Genomic DNA, 25,541 nt, shown 5'->3' on the forward strand with positions numbered 1-25,541 from the left:
TTCAAAACACTAAATAGATTTGAAGAATTTTCAGGTCTGAAGTTAAATTATGACAAAACACTAAATGTTTGGTTAGGGTGTATGAAAAATTTGAAAAGGAAATATCTCCCAGAAAAGAATATGAAATGGAACTCCCCCAAATTCAAGATTTTAGGTCTATGGTTTTTAGATGATCTATCAAAAATAACTGGAGTGAATACAAGGGACAAATTAACAGAAGCAAAAAACTTATTCAAGATTTGGTCAAAGTGTATATGCACACTCCTCGGTAGAACTGCTATTCTCAAATCTCTCATACTTTCAAAGCTTATATACTTATGGATTCTTCTTCCAAACCCTCCAGACAAAGAAGTAAAAGAATTACAGAGACTATGCTATGAATTCATATGGGATAAGAAACCAGATAAGATTAAAAGAAAATACTCGATACATAATGTTGCAAATGGAGGAATAGGTATACCAGACATAGAAACGTTTATACATGCTCTTAAGATAACATGGATAAGGAAATTATACACAGGAACACTAAAGTGGAAGAGAATCTTACTTATAAAATACCAAGAAATTAACTCACTAAATCTGTATGGTTCAAGAAAGTTTCTAAATATTGAATGTAACCAATTTTGGAAAGATGTTTTTCAGGCATACATGAATTTTACGAAACAAATAGAATTAAAAGAGCCACACGAGGTACTTGCAGAGCCCCTCTTTTATAACGACAAATTTAGAGATGGTAACAACCCAATCCACTACAAATATTGGACAAACAAGAATATATTTCTGGTTAGCGATGTTGTTGATGAGAATGGGTGCTTCCTTAGTTACACGTGCTTTACAGAAAAATATACTATTAATGTAAATTATTTAGTTTATATGGGATTGATACGATCGATAAAAAGTTACTTAATTACACACAATATTTATCTAAGTGATAAAACCTGTAATGAACAACTGAAAGCACTACACTTAACATCCTCTACTATGAAAGGCTCACAAACATATTATGATATACTTCTTGAACCACTCTTTATTTACAATATAAATTCCTTTGTTAAGTGGGAGCAAAAATTAGATATCATTGTTAATTGTGTAACCTCGATGAAGCAAATAAAAAAAGTAAAAGAGATAAAACTGAAGTGGTTTCAAATTAGAATTTGTCACAACATTTTAGTTACAAACAAAATTCTGAAGAAAATGGGCATTACAAACAGTAACAAAAGCAATTTCTGTAAAAATGAAATAGATTCAGTACAATATTATCAATGGTTTTGCAAGTACTCTCAATTGTTTTGGAAGGAATTTAGAAAACGTTTTTAAAGAAAGATGTGATACTTGCTCAAACATTAAGTTAAACATAGAATTAGTTCTCTTTGGAAATGATGAAATTACAAAAACAATGAAACTTTCAACTATATTATACTTTTTGCAAAATATTTTGTTTATAAATGCAGAATAAATAAGATAAAACCATGTATACAGCACTTTCTGAATGATTTAAGAAATAGTTATAAAGTAGAAAGATATATGCATTCAATGGAAATGTTAAGCGTTGTATTTACAAGAAAATGGTGTCCATATATAAAACTTCTTGAAAACAATAACCCATAACAAAATATGATGAAAGATCAAAATGCACAACAATAATGAAGGCTCAATGATATATTTTTATACTTGAAGAACAGATGTATGTGAATGTGTAAGTATGCGAGTATGTAAATAATACATGTATGTGTGTATTCATCTGCACTTATGTGTCTGCAGTAATAATGCTTAACATGACTGTGTAATGGGTGTTTTATAAAGAAAACTAAAGGAAACGCATTCATACATAAGATACTCCATATGTTTTTGTTGTTGTTGTTGTTTTGTGTGTGTGTGTTGTTTTTTTTCCCCAGAAAACAATGTATGGGTTGTGTTCTTTTCATATTATGTTAGCTAAACAAAGTGTCTATAACTCTGTGCCGATGCTACATAAATGTCTGTTGTATGTTATAAAACTGCACTGTTACACATGATGAAAATGTGTCCACCTTGACCAAATTGATTAAAAACTGGATTTCTTCAGAAGAGGCCAGACGATTGCAGTTTTGAACGTGGATGGAAAAGTTCCCCAGAGAAGAGATGAGTTGACAGTACTGATGATTGTGAGGAGAAGCTGTAAGACACACTGGGAAAAGACGGGCTGGTACAGGATTGAGCTCACATGATCTTTTTGTCATTCCTTTCAGGATTTCATGGACTTCTGTTTCAGACAAGAGATTGAAGGAATGGAGTGAACCGAGGATCAGGAAGAGCAGGTAGGAATGGTGTTTAGTCCAAGCTGGTATGAAGATTTTGGACTTTATCAAAAAAGAAAGAGGAGAAGACATCGGTGAGTTCAGATAAAGTATAGGCAAAAGGAAGAGGAGTCCTTGTTGCAGTGGCAAAAAGATATGGCATGGTGGAATAAAGAGATTTGGTGGATATGGCATCAAGAACTCAAGAAGAAAAGAAGTTTGTCTTCACTGATGAGATCATATGTTTGACTTTATTTATTTGTTTTCGGAAGATTTTTCGGAAAAGTTTTGTTGATCACCATTGCCATTTCAATTGGCAATGCTTGCGTTTTGCAATTTGAACGTCTTGTGTGTGCCATGGGGTGGAAGGCCAAAAAGGCAGTGCGCAGGTAGTTGCGGGTGCATGTTCATCCACTAGTTGAGAGAGGACAGTGTTTTAATGTGTAGAGATGTCGGTACAGGAAGAAAGTTTGGAAAGGTGTTCAGCAAGCTTGAGAAGAAAAAGTTTTAATGTGACAGATTTCAGGTTGCGACAATACTCTCTCTCTCTCTCTCTCTCTCTCTCGAACCCCCATGTCATTAGGGCTGTAAAGCTGTTGACATTAAAGTGTTCAGTGTTCAGTGTTCTCTCTCTCTCTCTCTCTATCTCTTTGTTGTGGCTGAGTGATCACCATATTGTGTACTTTTGACCTCTTTCTAGGTGCCGGAGGCCTGGAGATTAAAGTTTTGTTCTTGTTCTTGTTCTCTCTCTCTCTCTCTCTCTCTCTCTCTCACACACACACACACACATACACACATGATGACATCACTTACAATGTGTCATTGTATCTGCTGACCCATTCCTCAGCCTTCAGGATCTCTCTGGCTTTGTCCAAGGAGTAGAAGTCTGTGGCCACACGCAGTGTGGGCTGAAATGGCTTGTATCGCTGCTTCTGAACATCTGCTGGCTGCCGGAATGGACCCTGACACACACACAGAGAAAAAGACAGCAAACAATACATAACACTGTTTGGTGTTTGTGAACTCTTGATTACCTTTCATTCTTCATTTGTAGTCTGTGATGAAATTAATGATCCCAAGGAGAAAGAGGAAGAGAATAATGACGATGGTGCCAATGACTAAGAAATACAGATCATGCTGGTGATGACAATAAAGTCAAAAACACGATGATAAAGAAGACAAATAAAAGTAAAAACATTATGGCAGATTCTGTAGACATAATGTGGTATAGTACTATTATTCCTCTTATTTTGTGTGTGTGTGTGTGCTGGTGTCTGTGTTTTACATATTATTTTTTGACTGACTTGTGTAAACAAAGCAAGTATGTGATAACCCAATGTTCTGTTGTGTGTGTGTGTGTGTGTGTGTGTGTGTGTGTGTGTGTGTCCATGTTAAACTTATACAAATTCGTTTTCTCTGGCAATACTGTCTGCTAATACCAAATTTGGATTAAATGTAGTGGAAAAAATCTTCAGTCATACCAATAACAGGTTGTAAGTCTTCCTGATTAAACAATATTTCTGGATCATGAACAGTTTAATTCATTGAGGCTTGGGACCCAGAAAATTATAACTGGACTCTTCCCAGTTACCTGAATGTATGTCTGGGTCTGAAGATGCCATGACATCAATTTTTTTGTTTTATGCTTGCAATTAAAAGAAATACAAATTTTAGACAGAGCACATCCAGTGACACCAACAACACCATCAATGGATTTAATGCATATAAATATTTTTAAAGTGGATATTGAATTAACTAGAAAGGACATTACAGAAAAAGAAAGAAAAAAAAGAGAAAAAGAAAAAGAATCAATGGCACTTCTTAGTTTCTGTAGTGAACACTGGACTGTAAAGATCTGAAGAACACAGCAACATATTGTGGTGTGCCTGAGGCAATGGCAATATCTCCTTAACCACAAACTTTTAAAAATTTCATAACTAATCAGGATACATCAAAATAACATGATTTAAATAGTGTCATTATCACCTTGAACACAGTAACAGTAATCAATTTATCACATTAAAAAACCATAAGTTTAAATATTTCTTTTGCTTGTTAGCAGGCAGATGTGTTTTGGTGCTGTGAGTAAGTCTTCTTGTTTCTGAGTTTAAACATGCTTTGTTCAATCCTGCTTCAATAACCCCCCCCTCCCCCCCCCCACACACACACACCCAGCTTAATAACATTTGATACAGAATATATTTTAAACAATTTTTTCTCTCTCTGTTTTTTTCTTCTTCTCATGATTCCTTTCCTGGTAAAAGTGTGTATCATAAGTGAGCCTTGATGGCCTTGCCTCTCTTGTTAACTTTTTCCATATAAAGATATGAAAGAAAAATTATTTTTGTCATCATTTGCAGGGGAATCATAGCTAAAAGGAAACAACCAAAGGTGACATGACACAACATGCTCTATGGAATGTCCAAGCCTGGATTCTTCTTCTTCTTCCTCAACTCTGTGAAGTCACTGGAGTGCCACACAGAAGACTGTTCACCAGATTTCTCCAGGTCTGTTGGCACTGTGTCAAAGCCCAGGTCTCTGCAAATGGTTTTCATGTCCATTGTGCTGTCAGTTCATCATTGTTGTTGTTTTTCTGTCTTTTCCTGTGTCTCCCTGCTTCAACATTTCCTTAGATGATTGTTTTAGCAAGGCCTTTGGATCTCGTTATGTGGCCATACCAATGCAGTTTACTTTACCTAACTGATGTCAGCAGATGGTCCAATGTGCTGCTTGATGGTCTGGCACAATTGTTCAGTGGCCATATGATCAGTGTATCTGATGCTTAGTATTCCATGGTAACACATCATTTCCATGGAGTTTTGGATTCATCTTAAAAATCCACTGCCAGGGTCTATGCTTTATATGCACACAGGAAGAAGGAACATGCCAAAGCACACAGGAGACTGATCCTGCATTCCAAGGAGATGTTGTCCTTCTGTACAGGACTAAGCTCATACAGTGTCAATGTTGTCATTGCTACCATTTTGAGTAATTTTGGTTTGGACCTTCATTGCAAATGATGGATCCCAGGTAAGTGAACTACTAGTTCCTAGTTTAAACTGATTGAGAATCATAAAACTGCATGATGTTGTGGCTGGTCATCATCAACTTGGTCTTTTCAGCACTGATTTCCTTGCCATAGACCATTGATGACCCATCCAGTCTTCTAATGAAGTTGGTGACTTCCTGCTCAGTGTCTGCCAGATCACTGATATCTATGAAGTGAAGGTCCATGATGGTTCTTTTTCCAATGCTGACCATGCATTCCAGCAATATGTTGAACAGTGTGGGAGACAAAGACGCCCTGATAAGTCCAACAAACATATGGAACCACTCTCCAAAAGCACCCTGCATGAGCATCACACTGGCCGCTTTGGAGCATAGTTGCTGAATGATGTTGATGATCTCTTGTCCAGAGTTAAGTTTTTTCACTGAGGCATGAGAGCTCAGGTTATAACCATTGTTTGAACTGGTATGAGGCATAGTGTGTGTGGGTCAAAGTAAACAGTGGTACTGGTACACTGCTGCTCAGTGTAAACATTATCAACAGACCAGACTCCTTTCCCATGTCTTGCAGCCAGAAATAGGTTCCCCTGACTCATGACATCCTGTCAGTGAAGCCAGAGCAGGACTAGTCAGGCAAACAACTGTCCAACCGTGAACCTGCATTTCAAGTGGGATCCCTGGGATTTTTTGCCAGTGCTTTGATTTATAGGAGGGTGCATGCGTGAGCAGGAAGTACCACCGTAATCTGCTTGCGAACATTTGCTTAACTTTTCAATTCTAAATAATAGTTTTTGTAGCTATTTTTTTCAAAATTACATTTATAAAGATAGTAGAAAGGAACAGTAAAGTAAATTGAATTCTTCATATACTTTTGTACCGTTTATAAAGTCAAAACTGAAATGGAAACTCACAACTCTGAAGTTCCGCTATCTTTAAAAGAGACCAAAATATAAACAAAAAAGAAATATCAAAAGTGATCAGTTGAAAACATCACCATGGCTGGACTTTCAGCAAGTCTACTCCTCCTTGTCATCTTCTACGTCCACATCAACTCACCCCTGCCAGGAAAGATTTCTCTCCGCATGCCTGGGCCACTTCTGCTTGGGAAGAAAGTGACACAGAGCCTGAAGCCCTGCCACTACAGAAAGTACCAGGTCAGTATGTTCCTTGTTCTATCTCTCATGCTGGCGGGTGATGTGCATTGTAATCCTGGGCCGCACCGACAAGCAAGTACCTTCCCCTGTGGCCTTTGCGACCGTAACACTGACTGTGTTGCTTGCAATGAATGTAGTGTGTGGTATATCACAGTTCTTGCTTGGAATTGTACACCTCGGACTTCAACCTGCTTCAATATAAGAGCGTGCAGTGGATATGTCATAAATGTGACAGTATCAACTGCAGTAGCTTCACCTTCACCTTCCACACTACTGTATAGATAGTAACAACTTTTACCAGCCTCTATCAGACCTATCTATTGATTCCTTCAACTCCTCCTATCTCTTCAGCCCTATCAAAACCAGCAGCCCCTTCAACCTAAGCAAAAACAAGGAAAAACCAGCTTCCATACCACAGCCACAGCAACACCTAATGAATGGCACCCAGCATAGTCCAGCACCACAGTCAACCATCTTGGCCCTCACACCCAGGCTCAACAAAAGCAGTTCCATCCGAGCACCAAAGAAAAAGAACTTGAGGGTGCTCACTGTCAATTGCCGGAGTGTCATCAGAAACAGAGCACAATTTCACGCAACAATCCAAAGCACCAAGCCAGATGTTGTGTGTGGCACTGAGTCCTGACTGGGACCAGATAACAAAGCAGGTGAGGCCTCCCAGAAGAATATATGGCCTACACAAAGGACAGAGGAACCTTAGGGGGTGGGGTATTCATCCTGGTGCATAAAAGCCTTGTGTCATCAGTGCTTCCAGAGCTCGATGCAGATTGTGAGATGATCTGGGTGAAGATCCGCCTCCAGGGAAACAAGGACCTGACTGTCGGCTGTTTCTACATGCCCCACCGCTCACAGAAAGACCTAGGCGAACTAAACAAAAGCCTTAAAAAATTCACTAGTACTCGGAAACAGCAAACTGTCCTCTTGACAGGAGACTTCAACTGTTGACTGGAACACAGCCATAGTCGCCCCTAACGTACCAGACCTGTTAGCACAGTTGGAGCTCATTAGCTGCCCAGCTAACCCAGATCCATGAACAGCCAACCAGGGAGAACAATATGCTTGACTTGGTTTTTACCTCAAACCCATCACTCACCAGGAGCTCTTCATCTATCCCTGGAGTGTCAGATCACCATGCTGTAGTAACAGACTTCGAAACCAAGCCACAAAGAGCAAAGGGAAAGCCACAACATCACTATCTTTACTCAAAAGCGAAGTGGGAAGATCTCAGCATGGACATAAACAAGATTGCTAAGACCATCAAAGACATGAGCAAAGAAGGTGCAGATGTTGAATCCATGTGGGGCGAGTTCAAGACATCGTTAATGTCAGCCGTCGAGACGCATATCCCATCAAACCTCCGGCGAAAAAACAACAGCCTTCCATGGATCAACAGACACATCAGGAAGCTACTGAGAAGAAAAAAGCGGCTATACAAACATGCAAAGAAATACAGTAACTGGAAAAACTACAGGTTCTGTCAAAAAGAATACAGGAGAGAGTTCAGGAGGACTGAGTGGGAGTACGTAAATGCAACAATTGAAAAAGGCCTGAAGAAGAACAGCTCCAAGCCATTCTGGCAATATGTGAAAGCAAGACGCCAGGACAGTGTCATAGTAGCGCCCCTGAAGAAAGGCTCTACTCTTCATAGCGACAGCATCACCAAAGCTCGGATCCTCCTGCAGCAGTTCTGCTCGGTATTCACGTGAGAAAATGACACAGCACTACCAGCAGTGGATGGACCAGCCTACCCAACCATTGACAATTTGTCCGTGGAAGTTAACAGCATCCTGAAACTGCTGAGGAATTTGAATCCATCCAAATCTCCTGGCCCTGATGGCATACCAAACAGAGTGTTGAAAACTTGTGCAGAATCCATAGCTCCACCCCTTACAACCATTTTCAACCACTCTCTCCAGACTGGACAACTACCATCTGACTGGCACTCAGCAAACATTACGGCCATCTATAAGAAAGGTGACAAAAACTGAGCAGAAAACTACAGGCCAGTTTCGCTTACCTCAGTGGTTTGTAAACTTCTGGAGCATTTGCCGACACCTCCGAACACACTTAGAGAAGCATGGAATCCTATCAGACAAAAACCATGGCTTCAGGGCTGGCCACTATGTGAGATGCAACTCCTTACCATGACAAATGATCTCCTTGAGTCAAATGATGCCGGGAGGCAGACAGATGTGATAGTCCTTGACTTCAGCAAAGCCTTTGACATGGTCCCCCATAGCAAACTTTTGCATAAAATGGATCACTATGGAGTCAGAGACCCAGTTTACACATGGCTCAGCGACTTCCTGGGAGGGAGGAAGATGAGAGTAGTTCTAGACGGCGAGGCATCCGAAGAAGAAGCAGCTGAATCTGGCATCCCACAAGGCACAGTGCTCAGTCCATTACTCTTCCTCTGCCACATCAGTGACCTGTGGAATCAGTAAGATCAAAAGTACGTCTCTTCGTTGATGACTGCTTGCTGTACTGGGAAATCCACAGCTTCCAGGACCATCTGACCCTGCAGGCAGATCTCAGAAACCTAGAAGAATGGGCAAAGAAGTGGGGCATGCATTTCAACGCCCAGAAGTGCTATCTGCTCTCCATCAAAAGCACTTCGTCCTACCTCTATAGCCTGGGAGGAGTAATATTGAAACAAGTACAAGAGACACCCTATCTTGGAGTACAAATCACGAGCGACTTGAAATGGTCCCCACTTATCTCCAACATCAGCCGCAAAGCTGGATTGACCCTAGGATTCCTGCCCCGGAACCTCCAGAAATGTCCCAAAGAATCCAGGCGCCTGGCTAATACGGCACTGGTCAGATCCAAGCTGGAATACAGCGTGACAGTATGGGACCTGTACCAGAGACAGGACATCGAGAAGGTGGAGAGAGTGCAACGCCAAGCAGCGTGCTTTATTACCGGAGACTTCAAGTCCAGGCATTCTGGATGTGTAAGTGGCATGCTGAAGGAACTAAACCTGCCGCCCCTGGGGGAAAGACGCAGGCACCAACACCTCAGCCTCTTCTATAAGATTGCTGAGGGTGTCCCCCCAGCTATCCCAGCAGATAAACTCCTAACTCCAGCCTCCACAAATTGCCGCAGAATTAAGCCCACCAGTTTTGAGGGATTCAAAACAACAAATGTACTAGAAAGACTGGCCATCAACCACTCCCATGGATTCCGGGTCCCTGACACGAGAACAGAGCAATATCGTAGCTCCTTCATCAGGACTGCCATGGAGTGGAACCAGCTGAGTGAAGCCACTGTCACCACAGGCTCAGTCAGTGCATTTTCATCAGCGCTGACCAGATCACCATCTAAGCCTGTGACCAGCAACCACTAAATTTAAAAAAAAAAAAATTTTTAAATTTTATTTAGGGTCTTGCTTCTGGAAGTGGGGCATGGGCCCTTCCAGCCGAACTGGGGGTTTTGATGGTCTTAACCCAGGGTAGACAGTTTTCCTTAGGTCTTTCTTTGACTGTTTTTTTCTGATAGGTACATGCGCCCTCCTAGTTCCGTCACATCTATATCGCCAGAAGTGGCGTCTGCGATGTACACTACCAGATCCAGATACTTAACATGTCAAACTCAAATGCCTGTCCATCCATCCCAACAGTTCTTGCCATGGTTCACATGGGGCTTTCTTTGCTGGACATTGAAATAAGTAATCAGCTCTGGCTGGATATGGCATCTGATTGGCTAGCAGACTGCAGACTTCTTATCACTGAGTCAGCCATGATTTTTCATGAAAGAAAGCATACCAGTAGTCCTAGTTTGCATCAGTTTAACATGGTAAATATATTAAACCAAAATGGGAGTATAATACAAACTCCTCACATCTCCAAGATATTACTAGCAGTCCATGGCTTGGATTTCCATCAGTTTATCTCTTCAACATCTGTTGCTATTTTGGTCACCATTTGGTTGAAATAATTTGTGAGGGCTTCAAGATCTTTAAGCGAATATTGTGGGCAAACCACATGGAATTAAGGATCTTTCAGTTTGTCCAGATTGAATTTTCTCTCTCTTGTTATTCCTCAACCTTAGTATACTTTAAAGTTAACCAAGACAAGGCCATGATTACTGCCAAGGTCAGCTCCTGGGAACATTCTTATTTTAGCTCTATTGATGCCAGACCTATTAAGCTTCTTCATGAGAATGTTTTCAATCTGGCTGTGATACAAACCAAATGAAGAGTGCCATGTCCCTATTCTGGATGCTTTATGCTTACCAAATCATTAGGGAGTGTGTGCAGGCCCACATTCGTCAGATTTTCGTCGAGACTACCCGATTATTTTTAGTGAAAACCGCTGTGCGCATGTGCGCTTTCATTTCCTTTTTTCCAGGTCACTGAAAGGCTAAAATTTTGTCATGGAAATCGCTGTTCTGATGAAAGGATTTTGAACATTTTCGATGACTATTTTTTTTGGTAAGTTTACAAGGTATATCTGGTTTTATAATTACACCCGTTATTTGCTTTAGTCTTCTCTGTTTACTTTGAGCATGTTTCTTGTCATACATCTGCCATTACGTATTTGAACTGATCCATTTATAAACTCTGCCAAAAAGTTGTCCGAACAAAAGCAGTGCGAATTAGAGAAGCCAGTTACAGTGGTGGGCTGCCCGTGTCATCATATTACCTATTTGTCGCACTAAAAGAGATGAAAAATGCATCACAAAAGCAGGCTGCACACCTTCCCTATTATCACTGATGAATTCTAATAGACAGTCCCCCTTCAGAGGTATTCTCATTACAGTAGGGACTACAGAAATTCCTCCATTCTTTTACATTCACCCTGAATGATGAGGATGTCTTTCTTGCCAACCTTGTTGACGACTATCTATAGCTGGGTGTATAATTCTTCAATCTGGTCATCATCATAGTCCTCTTCTTCTTGTTCATCAGATGGACACCCCAGTCTATCATCAGAGTCTGATGTGGGAGCATATATATTGTTTGCACTGCCATGATGTTGGATGAGTTTGCTTGTAGTTGCCCAAGCATGCACTGCATCCCTTCAGTTGTGTTCCTCTCTTCATAAATTAGGGATTTAGTGTGTCAGCTCACACTTTCAGCTTGAATTACATTATCCCTAATGCTTTTTGGATTATCACATCAAGCTGAAAAACAGAAATGCAAATTAGAATATAAGAAATAGAAGATTGTTAATAAACCAAATATAGTAACACTTTAAAGAAGACAAACTCACACAATTTCAATCCACAACTGGACAGTGTATTTACCAGAATGCTACAGACTGTTTGTTTGCAATTAATAGAACTGACATTCAAGAGGGCTGACCTGAAGTCTTTTAGCCAAGGGAGGCAGCTGTTTAGGCAACTTCTCATTGTAGCCGACCCAGGCAGGGTCAAACTGGGTCTTGCTGGATGACTTCTTGGGGTGAGGCAATGGCTTGACACTGCGCAGAATGTACTCTTGCTCTGTGGGGAACCTGTCATCAGATAACTTTTTCATGTTAGACTTGAGAAATGCACACATGGGAGAAGTGATTATTTTGTTGTCCTGTTGATTCAGATTTTTTATTTCTTGTAACTTGTTGCTGTTGTTGTTTTTGTTGTTGTTGTTTGTTTGTTTTCCATTTAGAGGGATGATGGGCTCTTTTATGTTATCACACACACACATCATGTTTGTATGTTGACACGCTGTTTGTGCTTCTGAAGACTCTTAGGCATCTCATACAAAGACCACATCATGAATGAAGAAGTCAAGAGACGCATCCGCAATGAAATCGGGCCCTATACTGACCTTCAAACACTCGCCAGGCAACGAAAACTGAAGTGGTTTGGTCATGTCACACGCTCCTCTGGTCTTGCTAAAACAATCTTACAAGGCACAGTGAGGGGAGGAAGAAGAAGAGGCAGACAAAGGAAGAGATGGGAGGACAACATTTGAGAGTGGACAGGCATGGAGCTGAGAGACACCCTGAGAGCGGCCGAGAGACGCGAGGACTGGAGAAAGGTGGTTGACAAAGCTTCGAAGGCGCCCCAAAGGATTCGGAATCTGAGGGATCAGTGACGGTGACGGTGACAGTGTTTGTATGTTGACATTCAAACTGACATTCACTCAACTCATGTAGAATTAGTTTACAAGATGCTATATTCTACTGAGCTTATGTCATGAGCACCCTCCTGTACGACATTTGAACCTGGACACTGCATGCCAAACAGGAACAAAAGCTCTATGCCTTCCACATTCACTGCCTCTAATGCATCCTGAACATCTCCCAGCAGGACAAAGCTTCCAACAATACTGTCCTCTAAAGGGCTGCGATCCCCAGCATGTACACTCTAAAAGAGACGCTTGTCCAACAGTCAGAGGCAAAACAGCAAAGAAAGAAGGCTCAAAGTCTGACAGACAGACCAGGATCAGACTTCAGACTTCATCTTGGCAAAGTGTGGGAGAGACTGCCATCCCCAAAGAGGCCTGTCAAGCAACAACCAAATCTGAGCCAGAAACATCAACTAAAGCAAGACAAGGCAAGGCAAGAAGTTTACTTCACATGCCTCCTGGGGTTATTCAAACAGTACACACATACATCTTTTGCACACACCATATGCATAAAAAGTGATGTCAAAAACAAACAAAAAAGCCAACTATAGTACCAAACAAGCAAATACAAATCAACAAGTCAATTTTCCTTAGTAATGGAATAATAACACAAACAACCATATACAAATCAACGTTAGAACATGTAAATTTTCCATAGTACTTGACTTTTTTTTTAATACCTAACAATAAACAAAATTCTATCAAAAAGAAATAAGTATGGAAGAGACAAAGGATTTCAATTTTAACAATACTCTTTTGTTTTTTCAGCAAACAGTAAGTACAGTTTTATGGAGTTTGGTTGGGTTCTATAATATGTAGACAAACATTTTTGTCTGATGGGCACAGAAACAAATGATGAAATTTATCAGCGATGTTGTTTGGGTAACATTTTTCACAGATTCTTTCATTTCTGGATAAATTGTCAAAACGCTGTTTATTAACAGACAGTGCATTACTGGTTGTTTTAAACTTTATTAATTCAATCACAATTATTTGGTGACACTGTAAACTAACCATCTTGAACAAAATTAGGTTTATACATCCTGTAATCAATATACACAGTATCATTAACTACATGTCCATACCAATCTTGCAAAAACTTATCTTTTAAACAAAGCTTAACTTTCTCTTTAATCCATGTGGGATATACATCAAAACTTTGTTAATTTAACCAGAAACTGATCAAACCAGTATTATTCAGGAGGGTTTGAATATTTTTCAGGTAATGATTGTGATGTATGTTAGCTCTTGCATATTTATACTTGTAGGTCATAACAAACGTGATTGACTTTTTGTAAACAAAATGACATGCACGATTTTGCTTTTCTGATATTCAAACTGTCAATTCAATCCAAATTGTCTTTCATTTCACACAGTCACAGGTCCATCATATTAGCTCCTTCTGAACATGTGCTGGTCTGCATAGTGGTGATGGAGTCTCAGCTGCAGGCTCTCTGGATGATGCCACGGATGGATCCTGTATTGCAGGTCAGTTACTGTGCAGGGGTCTTCTGGCATTGCAGATGCAGGTGCCAACCCAGCTGGAACTGGTACTGGTGGTGATGAAGTTGTGGTTTCGGGTGATAGCTCTGATGGGGTTGGGCTGAGGGAGTGTGCAGGGTTTACAAACCTATGCACACATTTTTTGGGGCCTATTGGGGAGTGTTGGGATGGGCCACTGTCACCTGTGTGTTGTCTCCTTCTGATACAGGGATGAGGCAACCTACATGGACATGGCATGTTCTGTGTACTAAATGTAGCCGGGTTGGCTACAATCTTCGTTGGGCCAGCTTAGCAGACGACTTTTGTGACTCACCGAAGGTTACTGAGGAAATTGGTAAATCGGTCACAAGTTATCTCCCTTTACAGGGAGCCATATGATTTTTCATAAATTTGTTAAATTATAAACACTTCCTAATAGATGAGATTATATTTTTATGTTATTGGACTTCAGAAAGATCATACTTCTTAGCTGTAATGATATTATTAGACCAGAAAGCCTATAATTCTTTTAAATCAATATTTATGTGAATGAATTTTGGCGCGATCTTCGAAATCCACTAAGTTAAAACATACAAAATACCTTTATTTTCTATCAATCAATATAGTTGCTGTGGAATTTAGATTGTGCATTAAAATGTAAATGATTTAGCTTTCTTCTTGTGTATCGCTTTCCGTTAAGCCTAAGTTACAGGCATGTGATGGTACGAAATGTCTGACAGCATTTCGGCCCCACAAAACTATCTCTTCTTCAAGCCATTGGAATTCGTCAGTGCCATTTGAGCAAAATATGTTTTTACAATACCTAGACATTTTTATAGCGTGTTTTGCAGATGTTTGCATTTCTGTTATCAATCTGGTTCATATCATACATGTATAATTGTGTTGTAGTTGGTTTAAACGAAGTATTTCATTGTCAATCACAAGTGCCAAAAGCACCGCCAAGCGGTGCCGACACGGGAGCTGTCCGTTGAGTTTTCTCTTGAATTTTGACATAACAAATCTTTACTCTAGAAGCTGATTCTAATGATAATTTTTATATAGTTGGAAATTCAGGATTTTCGGTTACTTAACTGTTACAATTATATTACATATCACAATGTATTAATTGTTGTAATGTACAGAAATGATACATGAACTCGTAAAAAGCTCGTTCATTCAGTGACTCTTTTTGTTTACAGTTTTTAAGTACAGTATTTTTGTAGAAAATGGTTTAGCTTAAGAAAATGCTTGTCTCTTGCAGTTTTGTGTGATATGTAATATGTCTATTTAGTTTCCTTAGCTGAAAGTCAGACACCGCTAAATTTGGTCAAACAAACACAAGTTTGGCCCCTCAAGGCTCACGGAGGGCTGGTTTCATGAGTCGCTTCATGGCGCTGGCTTTGCGGTTCGGCAGAACAGAATATAAGGAGTGAGTGAGTGCCAGACAAACAGAGAACTCTCCTGGTCTGGAAGAATGAGAGAAGAAAAGAAGAAAACCAGTGCACTGCCTTCCCGAGTCTAACTTGCCTGGCTGCAGCTCTCTTCCGGCAAACACCTTCTACCTGTCTTCACCTTCTCTAACACCACCTTACCACCCCATCACATAAATGTACCAATGTAGGCCACAGATCCAAGGTCTTAAATGACTGTACCAAATGCCCAATTATTTGGACCTCTGAACTGACGAACAGCAACATGGTCCCCAGGCTGTAAACTGCGTAACACCTTGGTGCCTTTTGTCATGCTGCTGCTTCTTCTGATGACTGCTTCTGGGTCAGATTTAACCATGGACTGGTGTGTCTTCAGTTGTTGTTTCAGAAACAGCTCTGTGGAGTGTGTGGAGCTGACCTGTAGTGGAAAAGCAGGTATGCCATCTGGTGCTCCAAAGATTCTCCTTGATGACTTGCATGAACCTCTCATCTGCTCCATTTGTCACTGAGTGGTAAGGAGTAGATCTGGTGTGTTTGATGCCATTGTTTCTTACAAAGGCAGGAAACAATGTGTCAAAAGTGAAAAGGGGCCAACTGCCACTGACAACCTTTTCTGAAATTCCACAGACTGCAAATTATCAACAAATTTCAATCATCTTCTCCATTGTCATCTGTCACACTAAGAGTGTGCATCAATGTGCACAAAGAACTGACAGCTTTGGTGCTCTGCATAGTTTGTATGCACACACTGCCACAGTCTGGGGAGGGGGTGGGGATGGAGGGGGGCCCTCCAGGGATGAAGAGGTGCTGTTGATGATGTGTTACTCCCCCTGGTGCAGTAATAATAATAATAATACATAGTTTTTCTATGGCGTGATATCCAGCACCAATGCTGCTCAAAGTGCCTTACATCATCCAGTAGACTATAAACATGCCTTAAAAAACACATCAACTGCTATCTGACAATGGAAAAACATCCAGTGTGTTCATATGAATGAAAAAGCACACTTAAGAGATGAATCAGATTATAAAAGCTATGAAGTATGTAAGGCTTAGATGAAAACAAAATGCATTACATAGAACACACACACACACACACACACACACGCACACACACTCACATGCGCTCACGTGCGCGCGCACACACACACACACACACATATATATATATGTCCCTCCCTTACAGATACACACACACACAGACACATACATGCTGACATTAAATATCAACTGCACTAAAAACAAAATTGCATAAGCATTAAGATATTTCTTATTTTCTAACACAGAATTCTGTTTGGACTTACTAACATGCCTACACACTTACACAAGCGTACCAGAGCACTGTATCCTCACGAACAAATGCACGCATGCATGCACACACACACACACACACACACACACACACGCCCATTAAAAAATAACCAGATAGAAAAATGCCATCGCATCTAAGACCAAAACTACACAAAATACACAATGCATTAAAACAGGACGACAAAAATACTAGTACAAAGATACTTGTTAACAGGCATACCTTGGTTTAACCATTTCGCCCAGAACAGAAATGCTTACAGAAAAGGTAAGTTTTCAGATCTGACTTAAAGGAATATAGATCAGAGGCATTCCTAAGAGATGAAGGTAGAGAGTTCCACACTTGGGGAACCTGAACTCAGAAAGACCTATTTCCAGCGCATTTGAGATTAGTCCTTGGAACTTTAAGCAGCTTTTCAGAACTGGATCTTAATGTTCTGTGCAGTTCCTATGTTTCCAATACAGAGGAGAGATACAATGGAAGAGACGTGTCAAAATGTTTGAAGGCGAGTGTCACTAACTTATAGTGAATGCGGGACTCAATTGGAAGCCAGTGTAACTGATTCAGCCGAGGTGTAACATGATCAGATTTCTTTTTGTCATGGCAATTCTTTACCTTGATCTCTGTCTCCACTCAAAGTTTGGACACCAGACATAATTCAAGGCCAGGGCCTTCATACTAAACATCCCTGGGTGTTCCTCATGGTATTCATTGAGGATCCCCTTCTGCTTGAGCTCAGGAATGATGACCCTCAATACCCACAGGACTACACCCCCTTCAACTAACAGCTTGTGTTGCTTTCTAAAGTAGGGCTGGAGTCCATCATCCTGCATGTGAGTTAGCCATCCATGACTGCACTTGTGAAAGGACAGGGGTCCTTCCTTGTCATTTCAGAAATCTGCTCTGCAGTGACTGGAAGCTTCTCTAGGACTGTCGAGTGGCAGATGGGCTCCCCTGTGGCCATTGCATCTTCTCCTTCCAAGGGTAATCTGGACAGCATATCAGCATTGGCATGATCATATGTCAACCTTAACTCCAGTTCATAGTCATATGCAGCCAGAATTAGGGCCCAGCATTGCAAGCGAGCTGCTGCCATGGTAAGGACAGCTTCTTCAGCTCAGCTCCAGAATGGCTTGTAGTGGCTTGTCAGTAACACAAGTGAAACATTGGCCTTAGGCAAGTTAGAGATATTCATGGATTCTTCATTCCAACTACTAGTTCAAGTACTTCTTTTTCAATCTGTGCATATTTTTTTCTGCCGTTGTTAGTGTTCTTTAGCAAAGACTATTGAACGATGAGATCCACAGGGCATCTCATGGCTAGATGACTCCTCCAAGGTCTGTTGAGGAAGTTCAAGCTGTATGGGTCCATTGCTGTTACAGTGGGTCAGGACTTCTGATGATGTCAGCAGTTCTTTTGTCTTCATTAATCACATACTGACACTCTGTAGTCCATGACAATAGTGCTTTGCCATCCAGTAGCTGGTACAGAGGGCTCAGTTCTGTCAAAAGGCTGGGCAGAAACTTGGCATAGTACTGGACCATGCCCAAGTACGACTGCAGCTCAATGATGTTGTAGGAGCTGGAGCTTCAGTCACTGCTTTGATCTTTTCTGGTACAGGACACACTACTGCCCTCGAACATACTGGATCAGCATCCCAAAGAAACCAAGACTGGTTCAATGAGAATGATGAAGAAATAGAGGCACTGATAACAGAGGAAAATCGACTGTTGTGAGCACATCATAACAACCCCACATCACAGGCCAAGGAAGATGCCCTTGTTAACACAAAAAGAAAGGTGCAGAAGAAACTTCGCAAGATGCAGGACAGCTGATTCAGCAAAAAGGCGGATGATATCCAGGGCTATGCAGCCAGCCATGACACAAAGCACTTCTACAATGCGCTTAAGGCTGTATACGGACCCCAGTCCTCTGCCTCCTCACCCCTCCTCAAAGCAGACGGGATGCAGCTGCTGACAGAGAAGAAGCAGATTTTGAAGCGGTGGGCTGAGCACTTCAACAACATCCTAAACAGTCCTACCAACTTCAACAAGGCTGTTGCTCGCCTGCCTCAGGTAGAGATCAATGAGGACCTTGAACCCTCTCCACAGAAGATGATGTCAGGAAGGCAGTGAAGCAACTCTCCTGTGGCAAAGCACCAGGATCCAATGCAATCCCTGCTGAGGTATACAAAGCAGGAGGCCCTGCTATGAGAGGAAAGGCAACCGCCAGTCTTGCGACAACCACTGAGGCACCTCCCTCTTATCTATTGCTTGGAAGAGTCTGGCTTGTGTCTTATTAAAAACCACCTTCTCCAACATCTTGAGCAAGATCTCTTCCCAGAAAGCCAGTATGGCTTCCATGCTGAACGTGGGACTGTAGAAAAAATGCCGAGCAACACAGTGACCTCTTCATGACCTCTGTTGATCTGACCAAGGCTTCCGATACAGTCAGTAGAGAAGGCTTGTGGAAGATCATGGAAAAGTTTGGCTGCCCCAGCAAGTTCATCACATTTGTACGGCAGTTCCATGAAGGCATTATGGTGAAAGTTATGGATGACCGAGACGAGTCAGAGGCCTTCCCAGTGACAAATGGCATCAAACAAGGCTGCATTCTCACCCCGCCTCTGTTCAGTATGGTATTCTCTGCCATGCTGACAGATGCCTTCTGAGACTGTGAAGAATGAATCTACATCAGTTTCATGGGTGACCTAGTGGTTGCAGTGTTTCGTTATTTATTTTTTGTTCAGTTGGGGATCAAATCCATATCGTCCCCTTTTCCTTTTCGCTCGACAGGGCTTCAGTGTATTCTTGTTTCTATGTAGGCACCCTTAGATCATCTACAGAGGAAGGGAGGTTGAAGCAAGTGAGAATAGGAATATTCGTTTAGATCCTCCTGGTGATAAGGATGACATTAATGTGTATCTGTCACATTTTGAGTGGGTGGCAACTCTCTGTCACTGGAGAGAGTCATTGTGGCCAACCAGGCTTATTGCACTATTGAGAGGTAAGGCTAGTGAGGTGGTGTTGCGTCTGGATTTTGATGATCTCGCCAACTATGCTAAAGTAAAAACGGTGTTATTTAGGTATTTCCGCCTTTATGCTGAAGCTAACAGAAAATTTTTTTGCTCAATGAGGACAGAGTCTGATGAAACACTTGAACAGCTTCTCATCAGGATGCATTCTTATTTTTCTCTGTGGTGCTTGGCTGCCAGCAAGGATGAGAATAATTTGGAGGATGGAAGAGACCTGTTGCTACAGGAACATATATATATTATCTCTGGTGCTGATCATGGAGGTTAGGAAAGCCAGTCCCAAAAATGCCAAGGACCTGGCTAAGGAGGCCACTGTGTTGGCTGAAGCCAAAAGGATGGGTCAAGAGGCGAAACATGAGTGGGGCACTCAAGAGTGGCCAGTGCAAACAAGGAACACTGTGTCTTCGCCAACTGATACTGCTAATACACCTCTAGAGCAAAAAGAGCAGGGTTTGATCCTTGTTAGTCAGGGCAGCCAAGGTCATTTGTAGTATGTTTTAACTGTAAGAAAGAGGGCCACATAGCTTGGAACTGTCCACAGACACATGTTACTGCGGCAGTGTCTTGTCCTGTGCAGTTTCCCCACGGAGCTACACCAACTTTGTGTGTCCCCTGTGCATGGAAGCTGTACACTCCTCGCTGTATTGTCACTGTTGAGGGAATGCCAACCAATGGCTTGCATGACACTGAAGCAGGCTACACAGTAGTAGCAGAACGCCTTGTGCCTGCTGATGCTTACACAGGAGACACAATGCCAATTGTGTTAGCTGAGTCTAGGTGCCGTAATCTATTACCAGTGGCTGTTGTGGACATTGCTTCCCCGTTTATTTGTGGACGGATTCGTGTCCTTGTAATGAAGTGACCTGTGGAGGAGGTCCTCACTGGCAATTTTGCACAGAGGGAGGGTAGTGAGGTGCTGGAGCAGGTGCCAGTGTATGCTGACCCTATGCTCATAGGTGCTGTGAAGACCAGAGCACAGGCAAAGAAAGAGGGAGTAACTCCCATTGCCCCCTTCATACAAGAGCAAGTGCTAGGGACATCTCGTGCTGAGCTGATCAGGTTACATCTATGTGACCTGTCTTTGGCGGCTGCGCATGAGTCATGTGATCAGGCCAAAAGTCATAAGATGGTAGGAGGAAAAGTGTCATACTGGAGGAAAGAGGGAGTCTTGATGCGAAGGTCTGAAGGGTGTCACGAGGTTATTAATCAGGTGTGCGTCCCAAAGGCTCTCAGGAAGGCAGTTATTTTGATGTGTCATGATATTTCAATGTTTAGACATCTCAGTTTTAAGAACACAAAAGATAGAGTGTTTGCATCATATTACTGGCCAGGAATGTGTGCAGATATTCCACAGTACTGCCATTCATGCCCTTGATGCCAAAGCATTGTTAAAGCAAGTGTCCCCTGAGTGCCTCTGGTTAAGAAGCCCTCTGCACATGTTAAAGATTTCTTCCATGTGAACGTGCCCAGGCGATTCAAAAAGAGACATACAGGTGAGCCAGTCAGGGGCAGTATCGCCAAGCAACCAGGTTTACTGATGGGCGCACCAGACACAGCCATTCAGGTTTCTTGCCCAGTACATTCCTGGAGAAGGCGAGGTTGCTGTTAAGTTCTTCAGTTGTGTGGCCATACTCATCAGTGTCCTTTGGATACTTCGTTGAAGGAAATAAGGGTTGCTTAGGTTGTTGTTGGGTTTTTTGTTTTGTTTTTGTTTTTCTATTTTTTAATATACTCTCATACAAAATGCATTGTAAGAAATCTATTTCTGTGTGGGCTTGTTTGTGTTGTGGTGTCTGTAGTGGGGTATTGTGGGGATGGTAAATGTCCACTTTAGCACGCATGAAAGTCAGGTACAGGACTGTCGGGAGACTGCTCAACCTCAGGTGTCCGCAGGCTGTTACAAAGGTGAAAGAGACTGTCATCAGAGACTCCTTGTTTGCCGATGACTGCCCACTCAATGCCAGCACTGAGCAGAAGATGCAGTGTGAAATGAACTGCTTCTCACAAGCATGTGACAACTTCATCTGACCATCAGCATCAAAAAGACAGAAGTTATAAACCAGCTTGCCCCAGGAAAGTCATACCAGGAACCATGCATCGCAGTGAAGTGGCAGAACCTCCAGGCAGTTGACAACTTCACCTAACTGGGCAGCATGCTCTCTAGCGCAGTGAACATAGATGCTGAGGTCCACAACAGGATCGTCAAAGCCAGTGCTGCATTTTGGAGACTCTTTGAGAACGTCTGGAAGTGGTGAGGACTCAGTGCTACCAACAAACTGAAGCCCGTGCAGCTGAAGCCAGGCACATCACCGAGGTGCAATGAAAACGTGCTGTGCGCAAGGCCTGAGCAGCATTCACTACCATGAGAGTACCCACTCACTTGTGTCCCACATGTGGGCAAGCCTTCAGGGCCCAGACTGGCCTCACCAGTCACCTCTGGACCCACAGCCACCGATCTTCCATGTGATATTTGAAGCCATGGTCATCTTTGAATCCAAATGATGAACATCATTATTAATGTTGGCTTAAAGAGTTATTGACTGTTATCACCATGCCCTTAATGTGGTCAAAGTATTTCATTAAATTTCTGCGTGAACGTGCATCTGTGTGAGTGTGAGTAGGCAAATTAGTGAGAGAGAGAGTGTGTGTGTGTGTGTGTGCATGTGCCTGTGTGTGTGTGTGTGTGTGTGTGTGTGTGTGTGTGTGTGCATGTATGTGTGCAAGTGAATACAAGAGTGTGTGTATGTTTATGCATGTATGTGTGTATATACGCTTGCGTGTGTGTGTAAGTGTAACTGAGAGTGGTCTATACTAGTGTTGGCATCTGTCTCATGAGACAATGGAACTTTGAGCCTTGTACAGTCAAGTTGTTGAGTTGCAGCGCCTGCCGTGGCTGTACAGTCTGATTCTGGATTGGCAGGATCTGTTTCAATTGTCGCAGGTGAAAGCTCAGCCTGGCTCTGAGGGTACAGATTCTGCCCTCTGCTGTCTGTGCTCTCTTCCTTCTTCCCAGTGCCGTTCTCACTTCTCCTTGCTCCTCTGGACACATGCCTTCTCCAGCTGTTGCGATCTTCAGCCACCAACACGCAACCTGCTGGGTCAATGTCGCCTGCCCTCATGTCTCATTTGTAGATATCCATGTAGTGTGGGACAGGCCTTCCTGCAGGTCTGGAACCAGTGGTGAGCTTGCCATAAAGGATTTCCTTGGGGAATCGCCCGTCATCCATTAATCCGACGTGGCCAAGCCACTGCAGATGGTGCCGGGTCAGAAGTGCAAACATGCTGGAGATGCCTGCTTAGTCAAGGACTTTCTTCTTTGGTACACGGTCTTGCCACATAATGCCCAGAATTCTGCTGAGGTTGCGCAGGTGGAAGGTGTTAAGTCTGCATTCTTGGTGGGAGTACAGGGTCCATGACTTGCTGCCATAGAGCAGAGTGCTGAGAACACAGGCTTGGTACGCCTGCATCTTGGTGCTGATAGTAAGCATGGATTGTCCCAGACCCTCTTTGTCAGGTGGGCCATGGCTGTTTCTGCTTTGCCAATCCACTTATTAAGTTCAGCATCCAGGGAGAAGTTACTGGAGATGATGGAGCCAAGGTATGCAAAGTCCTCGACAACCTCGGGTGTGAAGTCACCAGTGGAGATGCTTTGGGTGCTGCTCACGTCCTGGTCGATGATGTTAGTCTTCTTCAGGCTAATAGTCAAGCCAAACTTTCTGCATGCATTGGCGAAGTGGCTGATGAGTTGCTGAAGTGCCTCCTCTGAGTGAGTTGTCAGAGCTGCGTCATCTGCCAAGAGCATCTCACGTATGAAAACATGTCATACTTTGTTTTAGAGCGAACATGGGCCAGGTTGAAGAGATTGCCATTGCTTCTGGTGTGGAGATCTATACACTCTGTCCTTCAACTGGCTGACGGCAAAGGACAACAGCAGCAAGAAGCAGATGCTGAAGAATGTTGGGCCAGCACGCAGCCTTGCTTCACCCCGCTCTTGATTGGGAATGGGTCAGAGGAAGAACATCATGCTGGACAGTGTCCTGCATGTCTTCATGACATGAAAAGAGATGATCATTCTCAGGAGCTTGGGGGGACATCCAATCTTGAGATGCAGTGTGAAGATGCCTTTTCTGCTGACCATGTCGAAGGCCTTGGTCAGGTCGAAGAATGCAATGTATAGTGGCCGTTTCTGCTCCCAGCATTTCTCCTGCAGCTGTCACAAGGAGAAGACTATGTCAATTGTTGATCTTCCAGCTCTGAATCCACACTGTGCTCAGGGTATACATGTTCAGCAAGTAACTGCAGTCTGCTCAGGAATACACGGGCAAAGGCTTTCCAACAATACTGAGGAGGGAGGTTCCACGGTAGTTGTTGCAGTTGCTGCAATCACTCTTGTTCTTGTACAGAGTGATGATGTTGCTGTCACGCACCTCCAGGGGCACAGTCCCTTCTTCCCAGCACTGCAGTAGCAGCTGGTGCAGGTGGTGGAGTAGCGCAGTCTTTTTTCCAGCCTTGATGACTTCAGGCAGGATGCCATCTTTTCCTGGAGCTTTGCCACAGGTGAGGGAGTCAATGGCCTTGCCGAATTCCTCTTCTGAGGGGCAGGATGTCAAGTTCTTCCATGAGAGGGAGGTTGGCAGTGCTCTCAACTGCTGCATCTGTGACAATGTTTTCTCTTGAATAGAGCTCCTGGTAGTGTTCCATGCATCTCTCTGTCTGCCTGTTCCAGTCTGTTATAATGGTGCCGGTAGCTGACTTAAGTGGTGCAGTCTTGTTTACACATGGGCCGAAGGCTTTTTTCATGCCATCCTACATGCTATGGATGTTGCCACACTCAGCGGAGAGTTGGATGTTCTGACAGAGGTTCAGCCAGAAGTTGTTGGAGCAGCGTCTGGCAATCCATTTGGTGTTGTTTCTGGCCTTCCTGACAGCAGTGAGTGTCTTCCCAGATGGCAGCTCTCCCTTGTGGTTGATGAGCGCCACTCTTTTGGTCTCTATTGCTGGTTCCAGAACCTTTGAACCAATCTTGATTATGCCTCTCTCTCTTTTGCTGAAGGTATCCATGGCAGAGTTGTAGATGGCGTCACAGATGTGATTCCACCTCTCTTCAGCACTGCTGGCAGGGCAGCCTTTCAGGGAATCCTCGATGGAGTTGATGAAGTGGTCACACAAGTCTGGGATTGCTGTTCTGGCAGTATTGATGCGAGGCTAACCCTTCTGCTTTGCATAGTGGATCCGTTTTGGTTGGAAGATCCATATAAAACAAAGGTATGTGTATAATTATTTCTGTATGCTTTAACTACATTCAACAAGTCTTCATGCTCCACACGGCAAAACAAACAAATGCCCTAAACACTCAAAGTTGTTTTTAACACTGAACAGCACTGATTTCTGTTGTCCAAATAAAATATTCACACCCACTGACAAACATCACTTACGGCAAGAAGGGAGAATTGTAGATGCCAGGGATGACCTCTGTACTTATCAGATGATGCTTTTTGCGAGCCTCCCGCTCCAGTTTGAGTCGCTCACGATGCTCCTCAATTCGTTTCTGTACCACGTCCTGCTGCTCTGCAAACTCTGCCAGCTCTGACCTGAAGTTACATGAATGATCATCATCATTGTTAGCATCATCAGCATCATCCTTATCATCATCAACATCTTCTTCTTAGATAATGAAAGATGAAGAGGTATGACAAAAAGAAACAGAATATGAGGAATGTGAAAAAATAAGACTTTTTGATAACAATACTAATGATGAA

The 25,541-nt window shown here is 42.6% G+C and overlaps 1 protein-coding gene across 1 annotated transcript in view; it reads right to left on the reverse strand.

Moving 5' to 3' along the window:
* Positions 1 to 25,541, reverse strand: part of LOC143295709 (spermatogenesis-associated protein 17-like) — an 85,180-nt gene that overhangs the window by 18,482 nt on the left and 41,157 nt on the right. Inside the window, exons 6-8 of the mRNA XM_076607332.1 lie at positions 25,218 to 25,373; positions 11,760 to 11,910; positions 3,090 to 3,238 (exon numbers count right to left, since the gene is read on the reverse strand). Of these exons, the coding sequence (XP_076463447.1) occupies positions 3,090 to 3,238; positions 11,760 to 11,910; positions 25,218 to 25,373 (456 nt within the window). The remainder of the gene's footprint in view (positions 1 to 3,089; positions 3,239 to 11,759; positions 11,911 to 25,217; positions 25,374 to 25,541) is intronic.

This window comes from Babylonia areolata, chromosome 21 (genome assembly GCF_041734735.1).
Source record: "Babylonia areolata isolate BAREFJ2019XMU chromosome 21, ASM4173473v1, whole genome shotgun sequence".
Classification (NCBI taxonomy): domain Eukaryota; kingdom Metazoa; phylum Mollusca; class Gastropoda; order Neogastropoda; family Buccinidae; genus Babylonia; species Babylonia areolata.